This window comes from Onthophagus taurus, chromosome 3 (genome assembly GCF_036711975.1).
Source record: "Onthophagus taurus isolate NC chromosome 3, IU_Otau_3.0, whole genome shotgun sequence".
Lineage (NCBI taxonomy): Eukaryota > Metazoa > Arthropoda > Insecta > Coleoptera > Scarabaeidae > Onthophagus > Onthophagus taurus.
This window is the reverse complement of record NC_091968.1, coordinates 15,870,189-15,890,075: the sequence shown is the minus strand read 5'-3', so window position 1 is coordinate 15,890,075 and position 19,887 is coordinate 15,870,189. Positions and strand designations below refer to the sequence as shown.

The 19,887-nt window shown below is 34.1% G+C and overlaps 2 protein-coding genes across 2 annotated transcripts; both read right to left on the bottom strand.

Annotated features, from left to right (window-relative positions):
• Window positions 1–3,263: 3,263 nt before the first annotated feature.
• On the bottom strand, window positions 3,264–5,954 carry LOC139429476 (piggyBac transposable element-derived protein 4-like). The gene is made up of 3 exons (XM_071195241.1): window positions 5,951–5,954; window positions 3,406–4,896; window positions 3,264–3,340 (listed from the first exon to the last, which is right to left on the bottom strand). The coding sequence occupies exons 1-3, from the start codon at window positions 5,952–5,954 to the stop codon at window positions 3,264–3,266; spliced, it is 1,572 nt and encodes a 523-aa protein (XP_071051342.1).
• A 10,331-nt stretch (window positions 5,955–16,285) lies between these two features.
• On the bottom strand, window positions 16,286–17,344 carry LOC111415207 (uncharacterized). Its single transcript, XM_023046764.1, has one exon. The coding sequence runs from the start codon at window positions 17,342–17,344 to the stop codon at window positions 16,286–16,288; it is 1,059 nt and encodes a 352-aa protein (XP_022902532.1).
• Window positions 17,345–19,887: the final 2,543 nt, after the last annotated feature.

Below are 19,887 nucleotides of genomic sequence, written 5' to 3'. Positions count from 1 at the left end.
GCGCTTCGAACCAGTTTCTGAAGGTTGCTGAAGGTTGCAATATGGCATCCGAAACGTCAAACCTTTTCTTAAAAGACACATGGCAAAACCCGTAAGTTTTTAGTGTTAGTTCTAGTTTTAGTTCTAATTTTAGTTCAACTAATATTAACACTTTTGCGGGCAGGACTATATATGCAGTCAATTGGTCCGTTTACGGGTGTACTATCGAAATCACAGTGTCCGCGAAAGTGTTAAATGAATGATGAACATGTGGGATTAACACGTTGAATGCCGTCTCGGTCACTATGACCGAGAAAATATCTTTCTTCCAAGCCGACGCGGTATATGACCGAGAATATATTTTGAACTCCATGCCGACTCGATCAATATGACCGAGTCAGTTTTTCGCGTCGCACATGCCAGACGCTCGGCTTGTAATTGGTTTGACTGTGCAGATTGACCGAGCCGGCCTGGAAGGAACGCTGCGCAGAGATAGTTTCTTGCGTACAAATTTAACGACAAAGAAATGGCAGACAAAAGGTAAAAAAAGGTTAGGCTGGATTTAGTGCTCGACCGACAATCTGCGCTGATGAGTCGGTCCTGACGAAACGCGCTCAGCGTCAGTTCGCTGTTTGTTCAGTGCTTCGCTACTTGACGAACGGAAGCAGCCAATGACAGTCCCAATAAAAATGAACGCGTTAAGGAATTGTATCATACTCGGATATTATATTCGAAAACGAAGTCGAAATAAAAATAGAAGACGCTATCATGTTCACCCAATAATTGCACAAAGACTGTTACAAGGAGAATTTAGCACGTTATATTCGAAACTACGAGAGCACGAGGACAAATTTTTCGACTACTTTAGAATGTCTATCAGATGTTTTGATGAATTAGTAGCAAAACTTGAATAAAATATAAAACGTCAAAACATGTTTAGAGCTTCAGTATCACCAACGGAAAGAGTGGCCGTCACTTTAAGGTACGTATTGTATAAAGTTTCATATATATATATACACAAATAACTTTTTTTTAAGTAGTGTTTATTTAAATATACAGAAGCATAAAAATTCACCTCCATCTGCAACGATAGGTAGTTGCTTGTGATGCTGGTGATGTTAAAATGATAGAGGAAATGGAAGATTCAGGGCGACCATAAGAATCAGTAGATGATCCAGGGTGACCATAACCAACATTTAAAGTAGAGTTATTAGTTATTTCCATTGCGATTTTAATTACTTCTGAGCGGAAATGTAATTTTTGCTGTATGGTAAAATTTTTAGTAATTGGCAAAAGAGAAGCAAAAAATGCCATATCGTCATTTTGCAACATGGCTGTGTTGTCCTTAAACATCTTTACCATTTCCCTCTCAAATTCATCGTTTTCCGCATTATTTTTATTCCTTTTTAGACGGTTTCTCTTAGTTCCTGGGAAGTTGGGTGGAATAACAGAAATGATTTGGGAAGTCCCCTCTGTACTAGAACTTATTGAATTTTGAGTATTACTTGCTGTACTCATTGTCGGTAGAGCCGTTGTGATAACATCAGTGTCTTCTATGGTTTCGCTTCTTGGTGTCACATTAGTTATTGTGGATTGACTTTTTTGAAGTGAATCTTCGATGCCCACCGCATGATGTTTATCAAGAAATTCCATCAGGTCGAAGTATATATATTTTTTCAGCTTTCCACCTCCTGCCCCAGACCTGGTGTTTTTAAATGTATTTCTGCATCTAACATACGCGTCACGTGCAGTTTTCCACCGTTGTTGTATGCTTCTGTCTACAAGAAAATAAAATGATTAGTGTGTATTTTGGTTTTAGGTTTCTTGCGACTGGACAAACATTCGCAGATCTTCATTTTAGTTACCGGCTTGGTATAGCAACCATCAGTGGTATTGTAAAAGAAGTATGTGCAAATATATGGAACGTACTTCAGGAAGAATGTCTTTCGATCCCTAGGTCAGAAGACGGATGGCTCACAGTAGCAGCCGGCTTCGAACATAAGGCAAACTTCCCTAACTGTGTTGGATGCATAGATGGAAAGCATGTTAGAATTATTGGTCCCGAACATAGTGGAAGCTTGTTCGCTAATTACAAAAAACATTATTCTATTGTTTTATTGGCGATGTGCGATGCTGACTATCGCTTTACATACATAAATGTAGGTTTATGTGGAACTGATTCCGATTCTTCAATATTCAAGAATACTACGTTGTATACCAAACTGCACAACGGCGAAATAATTTTACCACCTCCAACACCATTGTCTAACACAACCGAACCAGCACCATATATGATTATTGGTGATGGTGCATTCGGTATATCGAATAAAATTTTGAGACCTTACGTACGTAGTAATATGACGTAAAAAGAAAGTATTTAACTATAGGTTAAGTCGTGCAAGAAGATATATCGAATCTACTTTTGGAATAATGACAAATAAATTTAGAATATTCCACAGACCTATGAACACTTTCGTGCCGAATACAATAAAAATAGTCAAAGCTTGTTGTGTTTTACACAATTTTGTAAGAGAGCGAGATGGTTACAGAGAAGAGGATACGTATACCATTGATGGTTTGCAAAACCTTAATATCAATAGAAATTGCGTTACCAGGTCAGGTGATACATTGAGGGATAAATTCGCCAACTATTTCACTTCCCCCAATGGTGCAGTGCCATGGCAAGACAATTGTATATTTTAATTACAAATTAAATAATAAAATGTTATAAAATTTGTTTTATTCAGTGAACGTATCATCTTTTTTACTTATCTATATCTTTTTTGGCACCATCCGATAGATCGCCCCAGTTAGGAAATAAAGTTTGACATACTTCGAGCCATCCTTTTAACCTAGCATCACGGTCTTTATATAAATTATGAGATAAGTCCCATAACTGGGGTTGAGGGCGCACTTCAGTAATTAATCGTTCAGTATCAATATTCATATTGTTGATGTGACTGTACATGCGCTGATGAATCAGTCAAGTAATGAATTGCATCATATACTTTACCGCCCGTCAGCTGACCGACGTACGCCGGGCGGACGCGTTCGACCGACGCCGACGGTCTTCGTCAGCGCTGCGTAGCCGTACGCACGCTGTTGTTCATCAGCGCAGCAGTGAATTGACCGATGCACTTACTATGATATAGGTACGCACGACGGATATCAGCGCCGACCGTCGGTCGAGCACTAAATGCAGCCTTAGGCATTTTACTTCGCAGCATAGCGATGTTTTTTTATTGAAACACGTAATACACAGATGAGGCTCTCCTTCACACCCTTTACAGTAAGTTCGAATCCTCTTCAGGTTCCTTGCTACACGCCAGCCATGCGTTTTTTTCGCAGTTTCGTAACATGTCTGACACGGTTTGCGTTTTTGGACTTCTTTTTCAGACAGTTCATGACGTGGACGCAGATTTCTACTTGGCATAACGGTTTCAATTTCTTCTGCTGGAGGAGGACGCACACTGCATAAACCATAGGCAACTGATTTGCGAAATGCCAGGATGCTTATATTCTCATGTTTGACTTCCTTGTACATTAACCCCGCATTTACAATTGCTGTATTCAGCAAGATCTCAAAGGCCAATTTTCGATACCACTTTATTGTTTTTCTAAGTGGTGATTGGTATGCTGTAATTTGATCTGACTTATCAACAGGCGATTTTCCTTTATTGTAGGCAAGTACCACTTCGGGCTTTTTCTTTGTTTGTCCCCTTCGATTTCGCACTTCAGTTTGAGAATCTGAGTGCTTTGTAGAGAGCATCAGAACGTAACGCTTGTCTCTCCAAGAAAGTATAGTTATTCCTTTATGATTTTCTCCTGCAAAACATTCTCCGGGCTTAAGTTTTTTTTCGGTCACTGTACGCGGATTTTCTTTTCGGTTCTTCCTCAAAGTGCCAATTAGGTGTGTTTGTCTATCCAGCAACTGTTCTGCTAATGACAGACTGGTGTACCAATTATCCGTTATCATGGTTCTTCCGCAATCGAGTAATGGCTCAGCTAGTTTCATTACTACTCTGGTTGGAGTAGTTTGCTGTTGGTCAATATTTTTGCCGGCATAAATTTGTATGTTATAGGTATAGCCTTCGTTACAACAGAGCTTGAAAATTTTGATGTCATACTTATGACGTTTTCCCTTTAGATATTGACGCATAACGAGCCGGCCACGGAACGGTATTAGTGATTCGTCAATACAAATTGTTTCGCCAGGTTCAAGTACCGTCTGGAAATTATGGACCACCATATCAACCAAACTCTGGAGTTTGTGAAGTCTGTCATTTTGGGGATTGTTTTCATTGTCCGCAAAGTGAACCATGTTCAGAAGCAATTGAAATCTGTTACGGGGCATTGCTGCAGAAGCAAATTCGGTTTTGAACATTGGTTCCCTGCTCCAAAAGTCTGCTAGTTTTGGTAGACGAACTATACCCATATAAATAACCAATCCAAAAAAACGTTTCATCTCGTAGATATCTGTCGGAAACCAATCGTTTACTCTCGCGTGAGGTGTAACATCTTTCTCATTCGTAAGGGTTTGCGTGGCATATAAATTAGTTTGATCGACTATATACTGAAATATGCCATCATAAACCAGCGCAGAATAGAACCCAAGAGGTTCCTCAACAATAAGAAGCTCGGACAGATTTTTATTGACTCCCGACTCTTTCGTGAATGGGATAAGAACTGGCTGATTACCTTGGGGTGCTTTCCATTCAGGGCCATCAATATTTCTGAGCGCATTTGGAGTCCTATCATCTTGAGAATCAGAGAAGGCTTCTGGTTCTTCCACGTTACTTTCACTCTCAGATGCTTGTGTTTCAATTTGCTGAGGGACTTCATTCATTTCGCTATCACTAGAATCTGACATTTGCTCCTCATTATTTTCGGCGGTGGCTTCATCTATGTTACCATCATCTATTTCGGGGAAAGTATATATAGCACCGCGTTTTATTTATGTAAAATGACATTACATATCTTCATAGTCGGAATTATTCAAGATATCAAAAAGTTCCTGTTTCGTAAGTGGTCGCTTTGGGTCATTTTTTGGATACCACCGCGACATGTTTATGCGCGCATAACGTAAACAAAACCAACACGTGTACTGAACTCAGCCGTTTGAGATGTTGACCGGGACGGCGCGACGTGGAATTAATCAATGCTCTGCTTCTTAACGCAGATGCGAAAGTATGGCTAAAAACTTGAGCACACTTACTAACTTTCATTTTCTTAATTTTTTTAGCCATAACATGTTCATCCGTTAATTTAAAACATTGATTGTAATGAAGGCCAAGTCTTTTATCCAAATGGTAAAAGTCTACAATATGCTCCCAAGATGCTATTTTTTTAATACCATTTTCGGTAAAATGTAAATCTTTCGTCAGCAAATTATTCCGGATACCTTTTAGCAGATGAGGACTCAACGGGGTCACCAATAAAGAGTTGTAGTAAATAAATAATTTAAAACTCTTTTAAAAATAAAATGCAAAGACAGACGTGTTGTCTGGTTGATTGCTTATAATCGAATGAATTTACATCGAAATCAACAAAAATGGTAACATAGGTAATTTATGAAAATAAGGTAATTTGATAAAAGTAATGATTTCTATGTGAAGGTAGGCTGTGTACGCTACAAGGGCCATCATATAAATGAATGATTTCCTCATCATCTATAAGATATCCTTGATATCTGTTTTCCAAATTATTTTTAATGCAAATTTCATTAGTTTCTTTTAAGAAGTAACTAATCGCGGCTGTATTAGTAACACCTTGGTCACATATTGTACACACTACACGCAGTCCTGTTTGTCTAATACGTCTAATGACATCTTTCATTATACGTATTAGATCTGGAGTACTGGTGCAATTTTCACAAAATAAAAGCAAACTACTTACTTCGATTTTCTGTGAATACCTTTTACCATGAATAACAAGGCATGATTGGCAAATTTAGGTATTCTGTTTAACTCACCCATGTCTACAAAACCATCAATACAATCTAAGGTACTATTATACTGTAGGCCAGTACTTAATGACACTGCGTCAAACATTAAAATGCAATATTTATCTAAATCATTCTGCATATTATCTACAGATTGTTTTAGATGTACAAAAATAGATTCATTAATGCCAGACCTAAAAGGAAAGTACCCTAACAGTTTTTGTAGCATCTTCCTGGATGGTAATGAAAAGAAATTCGATAAGAAACGATATCCTTTACCACTTTGTTTATAAATGGAAAGAGCCAGCACCTTATCATCTAATGTAAATCTTCGCCCGCGTGGTTCTTTTTTTTGATTTCGGCACTGGCTGCTAAAGAAATTTATGGTTTCTACGTTCAAGTTTTTGAGGTTTACCAATAACTGAGGGTTTTTCCTCAATTGTATCAGCTGTTGCATTGTTGTTTTGGCATTTTTCTTGGCGCGATACAACGTTTTTTTTATCCTAGCAGTGTTACAATTGCTGCTTTTTTTTGTAACAGGTAATTTCCTCCGTTCTTATCTACAAAAATTAAAGATAGTTTTAAATAAGAATGATTATAAGAATTATTCAGTTATATGATATGTATTTACCAATTATTTCTTTTTCATCACTTGGGTGAAGCCGTTTCCTATTCATTTCTAATGAAATAACAGAATTTTCCTCACAAAATGAGGTTGAAGCAACTTCACCTTGTTGTTTACTACATCCAGGATAGACACGCAGAACTCGTGACTGAGTAACACTAGGAAGTTTTTCGGGGCTATTTAAGACACTTTTTTGTTCCTGGATAGGTTCTATCAAATATAAACATATATATAATAATAAGTATGGTATATATTGAATTATATAATTATGAATCATGAAACTAAATAATTAATTTTATATCATACAACATACCTGAAATATCGTCTGTTCGTTGATCTTGCGAAGACAAAAAGCAATTCTGTGTAGTTTGTTCATATAAATCTAAATGATATAAAATATATCTATATATATATAGATTAAAAAACAAACTTTTTATGTAAAATTTCATTTACCTCGTAAGTGTAATGTAGGTAATGCGCGCTTTTTCAATTTTTCCCCAACATATTTGCACATTGGTGCAAAATGTTTGGAGCAAACACAATAATTGCTTAAACGCTTCTCATTAGTTAATGCAAATAATTTTGAATTATTTATTCGAGAAAGCCAAGCCTTCCGAATAATACGATCGGTCGGAAAATAATATCTAGAAATACAGGAATGAAAATAATTACGCTGTATTAATTAATAATTTTTATAATTTACCTTTTATGGTCTTTATCATCGCAAGATGGTACGCAACAAGGTTTAATAAAAGACATAAGTTAAATAATAAAAATATTTAAAAATTTTAAAACGTTTTTTTTAACTTACAAATGAAATTGATTACGTATAAATTATATAATTACACTTATTAAAATTGAAGTGTAAATCTTTACTGTGTATGGTGTATTTGATATCACTTATGTTCTTGACTTATGTGATTCATCAAAGTAGTCAAAGTCATCAAAGTAGTCAATGAAACATAAGCCACCTTAAAGGGACATTAATGCATCTAAAAACATAAAACTTCAAAAATAATATGAATACGTCTACGATATAACCTCTAAAAATACACAGTAAAACCACAACAACAGCTGGGCGTGGCAAATGGTGTGACGTAGTTTGCGGGCAGGTTGTCACAACAATAGATGTAGCAGTCCTGTTAAATTCTACTGTCCTTGGTTACTTAAGGTAGGTTGAGGAAAAACTTATTCATAAAATACAAAAAAAAATTCAAGGTAATGCTCGATATAATGAAAGAAATAAACACAATTCAACAACAAAAAAAAAATTCATAACGATCAGTAATATTTAAAAAAAAACAATAATAAAAGGTAAACTCTTTAAAAAAAAAAATAAGACTGTAAGAACGCGCAATGTTGACGAACAAATTGATCAATTTCCAACTCCTCAATTATTTTTTTCATGAGGTAAATTAAAAATAAATTGTTGACATTCTGGAATGCGAACAACTGGATGGTTTCCTCTACATAACGAAACAAGATCATCAAATTTCTTTCTTGAAATATTTATTGGGTGTTTATTCAAAGCAGCGACAGGGAAATCCAAAGGGTTCTTGAGTAAACGTTTGAGACGAATGCAGTCGTAAGTATTCTCAAGATGACTAGTTTTAAGAAACAACTTATCAGGTTCAGTTTTTCGCACTTGAATCTTCTTAATATCAGTCCATTTTATGCATTTACCAGATTCGGATATTTTCACATTTAATATTCGAATTTCTTTCGAAAGAGCTTTGAAATCCTTGAAATCTTTGTATGTCATTGGAATGACGTTATAAGGAGACTTTTTTTGTGCTAACCGAATCACTGGGTGTAACTGTGAAGGCATAAATATACTGCCAGCTGTGGCAATAGCCTTAGAGATTGCACTATGAGCAGAATCGCCTTCGTTCTGACCATGGTTAGTTTCGAAATAGCTTAGAGTAATTTCGGTCAACGCTGAAAATTTGTTAACTGCGTACATCAGCATTGCTGCAATTATAGAGTTTTTATTTTGCCCATAACACCCATCAGAGAAAAGGTTCGCTTTCACTATTTTTTGTTTTTCACTGTATTCTTCTAAAGTCTTGAAAATGCAAGTAGCGATTTCCGAAGAACCCCTTCTACTAGCTGTTTCATCCAAAAAAAAACAATTACAGTCTTTATTTGCAATATTATAAACAGTAAAATTAAATGTCGATAAGCGGCTTTTATAAAATATGGCACTTTCTTTGGATATGGGGACGTATATAACTTGTTGAAGGTCGAAAACAGCACATAAAATGTACGGATTTTCTTGAGCTTCAGATTTACATACTGCTTTCTTTGCACGAACGGCTGTTTTTTCTGCAGTATGAAGATTATACCTTTCTCTCAGATTCTCTTTCACACTTTCATCACCCTCGTGAAAAGTAAAACATAATGAACATTGGTCTTTTTTAGGGCTACTAAACGATAAATTTTGTTGTTTGAAGACTCTTCGATAAGTAGCATAACTAGGTACTCCATGGTTTCGTCCCAGTTTTTCTAATTCTTCCACAAAGAAGGTGTACATTTGACTCAAACTTAAGTCTGGGTGAAGATATAATTTTGATGTCTTCGCCCTACAGAAATGTGACTCCATCCGTGGAAATTTGTCTATTTGCTGTTTAATCTCAATTAGCATTTTAGATTCTTTTATTTTATGTTCACGTTGTCTTTGCCTTCCTCCTCGTTTTTCGTTTTCTAAAACACCAGTGTCGGTTACTTTATTCAGGGCTGTTCTGCACATTCTTTCAGATATGCCTAGGGTACTTAAGAACATTTTTTTGCAGACAACGTGAGGCTTCTTATCCATGCTCAGTGCGTATTTCAAGGTATATTTTCTACGTGATTCATTTTTCGTTGTTGTTCGAAACTTATTTGAGACCTTAATATGTCTTATTAGAAATTCACGCTGTAGGTGAAGGTTACCAAGTGCAAAAAAATCAGTGAATATGCATTTTCTCTGTTCTTCACTAATTTCGCAACACTCCTTACCCTTTGCTTTACATACTACACTGTCACACCGTGTTTTCATGGTTCTAGCAGAAACTATTTTCTTTGTAGTAGAGCTGATGTACTCCTTACCTGAGAAAGAAATTTAAGAAGGTACTAGTGATATACCGGTAATATTGTTTTTCAAGATATACCTAAATTCCTCTGTTTTTTAGCAAATTTTTGCGCATTACTTCGTTGAGTTCGAGGTGTAACCTCTTCTCTATCCTCTCCTTCAACTACAAATTCCTCTTGGATACATTTTTGCTCTTTGCCATGCTCACAAGAATCTCTCTCCTCAATAAAATGACGGAAACACAAAAGAACTTCGCATCGATGGCATGCCGCAAAAACTTCTGCTGTGCATTTGTGAGCTTCACAGATTCCAAATGGAGGGTCATCATCAGAATCATATATAGGAAATTCACTGATATCATCGCAGCTATCGATTGGGTTAGTCCTTTCAGTCTCTTTTAAATTTATTGTATTTTGTGTTTGCTTTAGATTAGCTAGTGGTACATCATCTTCTGAATCAAAACTATGTGAATCCTCAGAGGAGACCGTCTGAATGTCCAGAACTTTCCCGTAATACCACTTTTTAACGTAACACATCTTCACCGAACATCCCACTGTTAAATTTTTACAGTTTACGGTTTGTAATTCATTAGCAGCAACCACATTTTTACTATTGTCTCGCCACTGTACAAGTACATCCATTTTTTAATTTTATTATCAAAAAACAGAGCACAATATGAGCGCAAATTACACCGTGAACACAATATCAACAATCGTATGACAGATACGCCATATTTATGCTGTTGGCCAATTAAGCATGCTAGATTCACACATACCGTCGTAACTGACATACGTCAGTATGTGAGAAAAAATTAAAAAATATTAACACATACGACAGTACAAGATTAACGAATTCCTAGTATTGTGTTGGGAATTCAGATACGCCACTACGTGAGATGGTGTGGACGCTTTAAACTTACTTACTGCCGGTATATCTCATTTTTTCATTTTTTGCTAGATACGTCACTACGTGAGAAAGGGGACGATATGTTGGAGGCAGATGACGAATTTGGCCCGTGGCCGATTTATTTAAACATATCGGCATATGTCTAAACCTGTTAGGTCACATGACGAAAAAATGATACAATCGGGATCTGATCATATCAGTTTGAACACGTCCCGATATGTACATTTGCACAATGCGCCGATCCGATCGGAACTACACATAACCTCCTTTGGGATGTTTATGAGGGACATCACTTACGTGCAGTGTGTTTATTAGTACGTTTTACTGTTTTTAGCTGTTAAACATATCCCGAAATGTTAATTGTTGCTTTGGTCATATGAGAAACAAATGCAATGTAGGAACTAACATAATATTTATTTTATTACTTATTGCGACATGAAGTACTTGAATGACATTTACTGTTACATTTCAAGTTCTTTAATAAGCATTTACACTTTTTATTACTGCACTGTTTACGACAGTTGCATCTTACAAACACCTGGGAAGAATTTGATTCTTTTGCCGCCACCGTTCGCAAACTGAGTTTATTTTCGATGGGTACATCTGAAGATGTCAATGAGTTCGTTTGAGAAGGCTGAAAAGAAAAACCTTATTACCGTTTAAATCATTCCTTGCATATAGTTTTTCCAAGACGCCAGTTGATGTACCAAGTTGGTATAAATCATCTTTCTCGGACAATACAACAGCCAAAATGTTACGAGGAGCTAAGCGTCCTCTGTCGACATCAGGAATATTAACTAAAACGTTCTGCCCAATTTCAATTTTTGGGAATTTGGAATAACTTTGCTGTAACATTTCTGTTGCTTGGTTTTTTAAACATGCAATACTATGAGATCGATGTTGATTTACTGATTTTAATCGGATTTCGTTGTTCCTAAAATGAAACATATAATAATAATAAGCAATGTAAATTCTCTGCGTTTTTTTTTAGGTTACCTCAACAATTCTTCCTCAACATCATCATTTTTGGAATAATTTATGGGAAAGCTTTCTTATACATCTTTTTCATTTCCTCCATCACTGTTTTGAAATTGAGGGCTCTGCTACAAAAAGGATGTATCTGTCATTTTTAAAAGTTTTCAGGAAGCAATAAAAACTGAATAACTTTGTAGGACATTAAGATAGAATCACAGAATAATAGACGACGGATGTGTTAGGTATTTGCAGTATATTAGAAGAGATTAAATAACAATATCACTGATACTTTTTGCAAGAAAAAATCTTTTTGTCTGCAGATACATCCTTTTTGGCTTCAACAATGAAATAAACTATGACATTTAACAAAATATATTTTTTATAAACAAACACATACAAAATATACAAAATATATTACATGATACAAGAAAGACATCATTTATAATAAATTGAAACATGTTATTCTGATATATCTTCGGCACCATCGGTGAAATCCGTTTCTTCAACGTTTAGTTGTTGATCAGATATCAGTTTGCGGTAATACTCAATATCAGCCAGAGGAACATATTCATTTGCCAGAATCATGACATTATCATACTTTTTCTTCTTTACTGGAAGTGGCCTATCGTACAGGATAGGTATGTTAGTTAAGACGGGTGCTTCTTTAAGATTTCTTTGGATAACAAACGAAGAAAACAGAATAAAGTTTATCTGTTTACAACATCTGATTTCATCCACATGTTCCTTAGAGTATTCAATTACTTTGTACTTAGATATGGTAAAATTTTCTTTCTCCTTGTTTTTTATTGTTTTTTTAAAATAACCACTCAAAAAATCACGGAAGTTGAAAATCATATTCTGTGTTACAGGAACAACCTGAAAATGTTTAGGGCTGCTATTTTTATAATGTTTCATGTATTCGACTGGTAAATAGACGCGCTCAATTTTTCTAACATGTTTTTCCACAACTCCGAAACATCTGTCACATGGAAGAAAACTGTGGCCAGGTTCGGGATATCTATGCTCGATTTTCTCAAATCGACCAGTTTTCACCAAAGTATATAATAAATAGTGAATCAAAGCATTATTTTTGTTTTGTGCTCTGCAATTATCGGAAAATATGTATAATATCTTGACGTCCTTTCTAAGAATTTTATCGAAATAATGGTTCAAAAAGCTAATTGTTTCATTTGGAGTCTTACGGGCCGTAATTTCATCATACATATAAAAATGTGCCATTCCAGTTTTTGATGAATGGATGCAAAAGTTATACATCCAAAGTTGTCTGAGATAAAAAGCATCACTAGATGGTACTTTTGGCAGGGGAGCGTTTTGCTGGTGATCAAAACACAAACATTCATACATGGGTTCATTTTTTGCCAATTCAGATTTCTTTTTAAGTTCATCAAAAAAAACCTTGGCTTTTGCCTGATGCAGTTTCAGTTCGGTTTCCAGTGCTTTTATTTCCTCATCTGAAAGCAACGCTTTGTCTTTTAACTGATTGTCTATCTTATCGCAAGTCTTACTGGTATCAGTCCTGGGATGTGCAAAACTTATATTAAAATTAGCTTTGATAAAACGAAAATAAAATCATAGCTGACTTTGGGTTTGTGGTCATTCGTTTCGGCTGTAAACCAGTACTTAAATACTTCTGGTTCCCATTTTTCCAGATATAACTCGTGCATTTTCTTAATATTAAGTTCTGGCGATAAATAATTATTTTTTAATATTACTTGCTCTGCTGTAGTGAGAGGTTCTACGTGGAAAACTTTTGACATGCTCATCTATTTGCTTCAAGATGTCGTCTGGCACAGTATTAGGCCTGTTGTTATGCTTGCCTCTTTTATCTAATGGGGCAGTTACAGCTTCTTTTTTAAATAAATGAGTTGCAAGACGTTCTACCCTTTCCTACCCGTTCTGTGAAATTCTATGTAGAGCACAGAATCCTTTTTTACACACTCTAGATTGAAATGTTCCAGTACGAATCTAAAAGAATGAGAATCATTATTATTATTAATATGAGTAATATTTCCGTAAAACAAGATTGAGTTTATTATTATTCATACAAAAGATTTTTACCTCGTATTTGTAGCTACAGCCTTTGCGAGTTCCGGCGCTTCTTTTAGTATTTATTGGAGCCGCTGTTATCAGTCCGCAGAGATAAATATCCTGTCGCATTTTATCACCCATTTTGTTGAAATTTTCGATCAATATCAAACGTTTTTCGACTGGGATTTTCTCAAAACATTTATATTTACACTGACAATCTCTTCTAGTTGTTCTTGGGGGCACGGGCTTATTCTTATAATTTGTGTGAGCTTTATCTTCTGCCTTCAAGTTCTTTCTGAGATTTCTTTGCCAACTTTTCTCATTTCTTGCTTTTCTCTTTTTCGAAACATCAGGAATATCGTCGTCACTACTATCATCTTCCCCGTATGACCCCCGTTGTTGCTTGAATCACCACTAAATGGCTCCAAATCGCTTTCAGAATTACTCATTTTATCAGAATAAGCACTTCACCTACCAATGCACGTTGTGGAATGCTTTAGGTTACGTTCTAACAGTAACAACGTGCATTAAATGCATAAATACCTCTATGTTGCACCAAGCACTCAAGGATGTATATGTATATGGTAATATATATATATTTGGTTGCCATCTCCTGTGTAATGTTGTTAGATACGCCGTTCTTGTTCCAAATGATGAAGCATGTTTAGTAGTATACAGCTACATAGATAACTCAAACTGGGCAAAATTACAGATACATCCTTTTTGCAGCAAGGCCTTCAATTCTGAATCTGATTTTTCAGATACTACCTGTTCTATGTTTCTACCAACACTGCTTTCTAATCTATAAATGTCGTCCTCATCGTGTAACTTCTCTACAATTTCAAGCGGAAGATTTGAATCTTTTAAGCCATTAACAAGTGGGATGCCAAACATAGCCTCGTATGGAGTACGTTGGATGCCTCGGTGAAATGATCTATTCTTTTTTAATTGCACAAATCTTAGACCTTCTGCCCACTTAGTTGTCTCATTTTCCTGCATCCAAGTAATTAAAATGTCTCTTACATCTTGGTTCGCTCTCTCGATGGACCCTTGGCTTTGAGAATGACGTGGTTTACCATGAATTATTTTCGCTTGAAACATATCCCTATGAAGCAAGCAAGGTGCCCCGACTATGCAAAAAATATCCATCAAGTTATATGCTACTTCTTCTGCCTTTTTAGTTTTTAGAGGTTTTAAAAACACAAATTTTGTGAGGTGGTCTTGGTAATTCATGATAAACTTATAAGGGCCATCCGGTTCTGTTTGCATATCAATAAGATCAATTTGTCCCCTTTTATTAAATCCTGTAGAAATTATTGGTTTTACTACTAATCCTTTCTGCTTCGATTTTTTCTTTATTGACACATAGCACATAATTTCAAATACTCTTCAATGACACTTCTGGGAATATTACAATATTTCTTAGCAATTTCTTTTTCCATTCCTAATCTTCTTTTATGGCCAGTATCTTTATGAACTTTTTCTAAAATGCCGTGTACCTCCGTAACATCGCAATAATACCTAATAGAAACCACATCATCATTCTTTCGTTTTGCAATAATTTTCTCTTTATCACCAATTCATAGAATTTCAAATCTATTCAAACGCCTACAATCTTGACAACTTAGTTTTTCCTTCATCTCTTTCTTTGACATGCTGTTCTTTACTTGATTTAAAATACTTAAATAATGCTCAACAGTTAGTACGGTGGTAAAATTTTTAGCGCCACTATTTTCAATTCATTTAAAACGCTTAGTTTCAAAAATTTGTTTTTCAACTAAATATTTTTCACTTTCCATATTTAAAGTCAACGGACGTGTTCAAACTGATATGCTTTAGACATATGCCGATATGTCTAAATAAATCGGCCACGGGCCGAATTCGTCATCTGCCTCCAATATGTACAGGGTGGTTCAAATTCGATGTCCGAATAGGCTAACTCGGAAACTATAAGAGTTAGAAAAAAAGTAGCTTACATGTCATGATCTCGTTTTTCGAGAAACTGCTAATGCCGAAAACCTCATAGCGCTATCGTCTTTTGTTTTTCCCCTAGAGGCCAAAATTGAAAATATCGTAAAACCAATAAGTGCAATTATCTTGGTTATTATTATAGGTGGAGTATTATAACTACGACATTATATGGACACTTTTTTACAGAGAATTTCATGACATAGTCAAAAAAAAATTTTCGGTTTTAGATTTTGAGATATCATGAGAATTTTCGTTTTTTTAAATGGAAACAACCACTGATTATTCGCTTATTAAATTAGTTATTTTTTTCGGATTACAAAAATATAGGGTTCGACAGGTCTATTTCTTATTGTTTTAGAATAAAGCTAAAAATAAACATTTTTTATAGAATTTCCATCTATACCTTTTACAGTATGATTTCACACTTATGAAATATGATTTCGCACTAGCGAAAACAGATTACATGCAAATGAAATTTGATTTCGCACTAGCGAAAACAGATTACATGCAAATGAAATTTGATTTCACACTAACGAAAACAGATTTCATACAAATGAAATTTGATTTCTCACTAACGAAAACAGATTTCATACAAATGAAATATGATTTCACACTAACGAAAACAGAATTCATACAAATGAAATTTTATTTCAAACCAATGAAAACAGATTTCACAGTATTTAAATATTTAATTAGAACATTATTTATAACAAAAAATTATTAAATTAAATTTAACAACCAATCTATATAGCAACCAATAAATTATTAATTATATTTCTTGAATGTTTTCTTGTTGTAGTGCTGCTGCATAATAACGTTCTACATGATTCGAATATCTTAGTAAGTGTTGTTGTTGAACTTCTTGAATTGCTCTATCTGAAATTTCTTCTAAGATGCGCATTCTATATTCATGAAGTGTTAACCCTTGATTATTAACGCGTCTGTAATTCAATATTTCTTGCATTCTTTCTTGCATTTGCACTTTTACGGAAGATTTGAAACTACTCCATAACAACTCAATCGGATTTAGTAAATAAGAATATGGAGCAAGGCGTACTATTTCTATATCTTCTTCGGGTTCAAGTTCAGATTCAAGATTTGAATGTACAGGAGCATTATCAATAATAAATGTTGGCTTCTCGATGCCATCCGCAGTGCAAGTTGCTATTAAGCGACGCAGCCATTGTTTACAGTCGTGAGCTTTGTAGGATCCTCTTCTATGTTCAAATGAGATAATTCGCATCGCACTCATTGCCCCAATGCAATGTAAATTGCTTCCTTTACAAGCCGGAAGAATTACGTGTGCTTTATGACCTATTTTGGATCTACCTTCTTTTCGCCGACAATATAAATTAAAATTTGTTTCATCGATCCAAATAAGAGTTCTACCATTTGCTCGACTTTGTAATATTTGGTTTACATACTCTTTACGCTTGACTTTGTTTTCCTCATTATTCATATTTACTATTTGTGGTCTTAGTGCCTTAAGTGAAAATAATTGCCCGTCCAACCAGTTTTTCATTGTGTTTTGGCAAACGTTAACTTGAAATTCATTGCTAACATGATCACATAAGCCTTTCAATGTTATTGTAGAATCTTCCTCAATCCATCTAACCAATGCATCGGAAATTGCGGCGGTCTTTTTGGAAGAAGCATTACCACCTTTCTTTTTTGGAAGTGATTGATCTTTTTTCAACCATTCATAAGCAGTACGAACGTTCACTCCTAAAGCTGTAGCTGTAGCTCGCCAATCTTTGCCTTCTTCGTGTGCTTTTATAATTCTTTCTCTATCACTAATTGATATTTTATTATATTTAACACGAGACATTGCAAATGTAAAATCAAAACTTATGATATATTTTTATGATTGTCACAAAATGTCAAATAATTTTCATTCAAAATTAAAAATGATATTTGCCAAATATTTATTTAAATATTAATGAAACCAATATCTAATTATTAATTATTAATTGTGAAATCTGTTTTCATTGGTTTGAAATCAAATTTCATTTGTATGAAATCTGTTTTCGCTAGTGTGAAATCAAATTTTATTTGTGTGAATTCTGTTTTCGTTAGTGTGAAATCAAATTTCATTTGTATGAAATCTGTTTTCGCTAGTGTGAAATCAAATTTCATTTGTGTGAATTCTGTTTTCGTTAGTGTGAAATCAAATTTCATTTGTATGAAATCTGTTTTCGCTAGTGTGAAATCATATTTCATAAGTGTGAAATCATACTGTAAAAGGTATAGTGTCGTCGAGGAAATTAAATTTACAGTTTCCTGTAAGTTACGGGGCGGTAGGTAAAATCTAAAAAGTTAACAATTAAATACGAAGATAACTTTTGGTATTTAAAAACAAATAATTTTTTAATATGTAACATTCTAACATGTCAAACTTTTCAAAATTTTCGTAATTGATCTTAAAAACAGGATTTTTAAAGTGACACTTCAGAAAATTTTTGAATACAAACAAATGTTGCTATGTTTATTTGAATTTAAAAAAAAAACATGAGCGCCATCTATCGATAATTTATTAAGTCATTTAAAAATAATATTAAATCGTAATAAAGAATGTGAAATAATGTCAATCTATTCCAACTTTTGTGTAAAACATATATAAATTAAACAGTTCAACAAATATATTTGTTTCAAATATCAGAAATATGTTTTTTTAATTTTTAGTTATAGAACCGTAATTTACAGGAAACTGTAAATTTAATTTCTTCGACGACACTAAAAGAAAAGTTTATTTTTAGTTTTATTCTAAAACAATGAGAAATAGACCTGTCAAACCCTATATTTTTGTAATCAGAAAAAATAACGAATTTATTAAGCGAATAATCAGTGGTTGTTTCCATTTAAAAAAACGAAAATTGTGATAATATCTCAAAATCTAAAACCGACAAATTTTTTTTGACTACGTCATCAAATTCTCTGTAAAAAAGTGTCCATATAATGTCTTAGTTATAATACTCCACCTATAATAATAACCAAGATAATTACATTTGCGGGTTTTACGATATTTTCAATTTTGGCCTCTAGCGGAAAAACAAAAGACGATAGCCCTATGAGGTTTCCGGCATTAGCAGTTTCTCGAAAAACGAGATCATGACATGTCAGCTACTTTTCTTCTAACTCTTATAGTTTTCGAGTTAGCCTATTCGGACATCGAATTTGAACCACCCTGTACAGGGTGTATCTGAATGACTGCAACAAACTTCAAGGGGTGATTCTTTAGTGAATTTTAAGGGTACTTTCATATATGAACCATGGGCGACTTCGACCCCCCTGGGGAGCTACGCCCCTCCAAAAATGGCGGAAAATTTTGGTTTAATTTTTTTTTCTCAAAAACCATAAACGCTAGGAAAATGAAATTTGGGGAATATGTTTAACTCATAATAGGGCACGCTTTGACCCTATTTGTACTTTCATCCTACCCTTTTAAACTACTAAACGTAACCACCCCCTTTACATTTTTGCAAAAATTTTTTGTATGCAGATGATAAATACATTAGAATAATTTTACATAGGTAGATGAAAGTATCCTAAAAGTTTTTTGTCTCTCTAAAATTTTCCCAAAAACGACTAATTTTTAAGAAAAAAAATAATAAAACAAACACTGCCCGTTAAACAACGGGGTTGTCGATCAAAAGTTGGAATGAATTTTTAATGAAAAAATCTTAGTGGGCTTTCCAATCTTTATTAGAAATATTTTTGACGTTTAAATGTCAGTGTTTTTCTTACTATTATTATTGTTTTTCAAATTAATTTTTGAATAAAGTTCTATCGCATTTACGCTCAAAATTTTAAATAAAATAATAATAATAGTAAGAAAACTACGGACATTTAAACGTCAAAAATATTTCTGAAGATTGCAAAGCCTACTAAGGTTTTTTCATTAAAAATTCATTCCAACTTTCGATTAACAACCCTACAGCTTAACAGTTAGTGTTTGCTTAATTATTTTTTTTCTCAGAAATTATTAAATTTTCGAAGAACTTCAGAGAGATAAAAATGTTTTAGCTCTATGTTACTTTTTCTGTTTAATAAAATTTCCCTATTTTGATTTAAGGTTATTTTTATGTTATCAATAAGTTTATCTAAATTATCGTCTTTATTTCCTATATTATAAACTGCGGGTAGTAGTAGTTTGTATTGTTCTTCGATTGCATCTAATTTTCTAAGTTTATTTATTACCAATTCAAGATTACTACGCCTACTGACATTATCTTTAATCAAGTTTTCTTTAAAATTCATTAGAGTTTCAAATATTTCATTTAGATTTTCTAATGTTTTAGACATTACTCTTATATTAAATTTTAAAGATTTGATTCGATCTGATTAAGTTCGTTACAACTTTGCGCGATTTCG

Excerpts from the sequence above, each read along its gene's own strand:
- LOC139429476 (XM_071195241.1), bottom strand. Across the intron at positions 3,341-3,405 it reads AATTGAAACCGTTATGCCAA|ACATGTTACGAAACTGCGAA; the intron begins GTAGAAATCTGC and ends AAACCGTGTCAG.
- LOC111415207 (XM_023046764.1), bottom strand. The coding sequence starts at position 17,344 with ATGTCTCGTGTTAAATATAATAAAATATCAATTAGTGATAGAGAAAGA.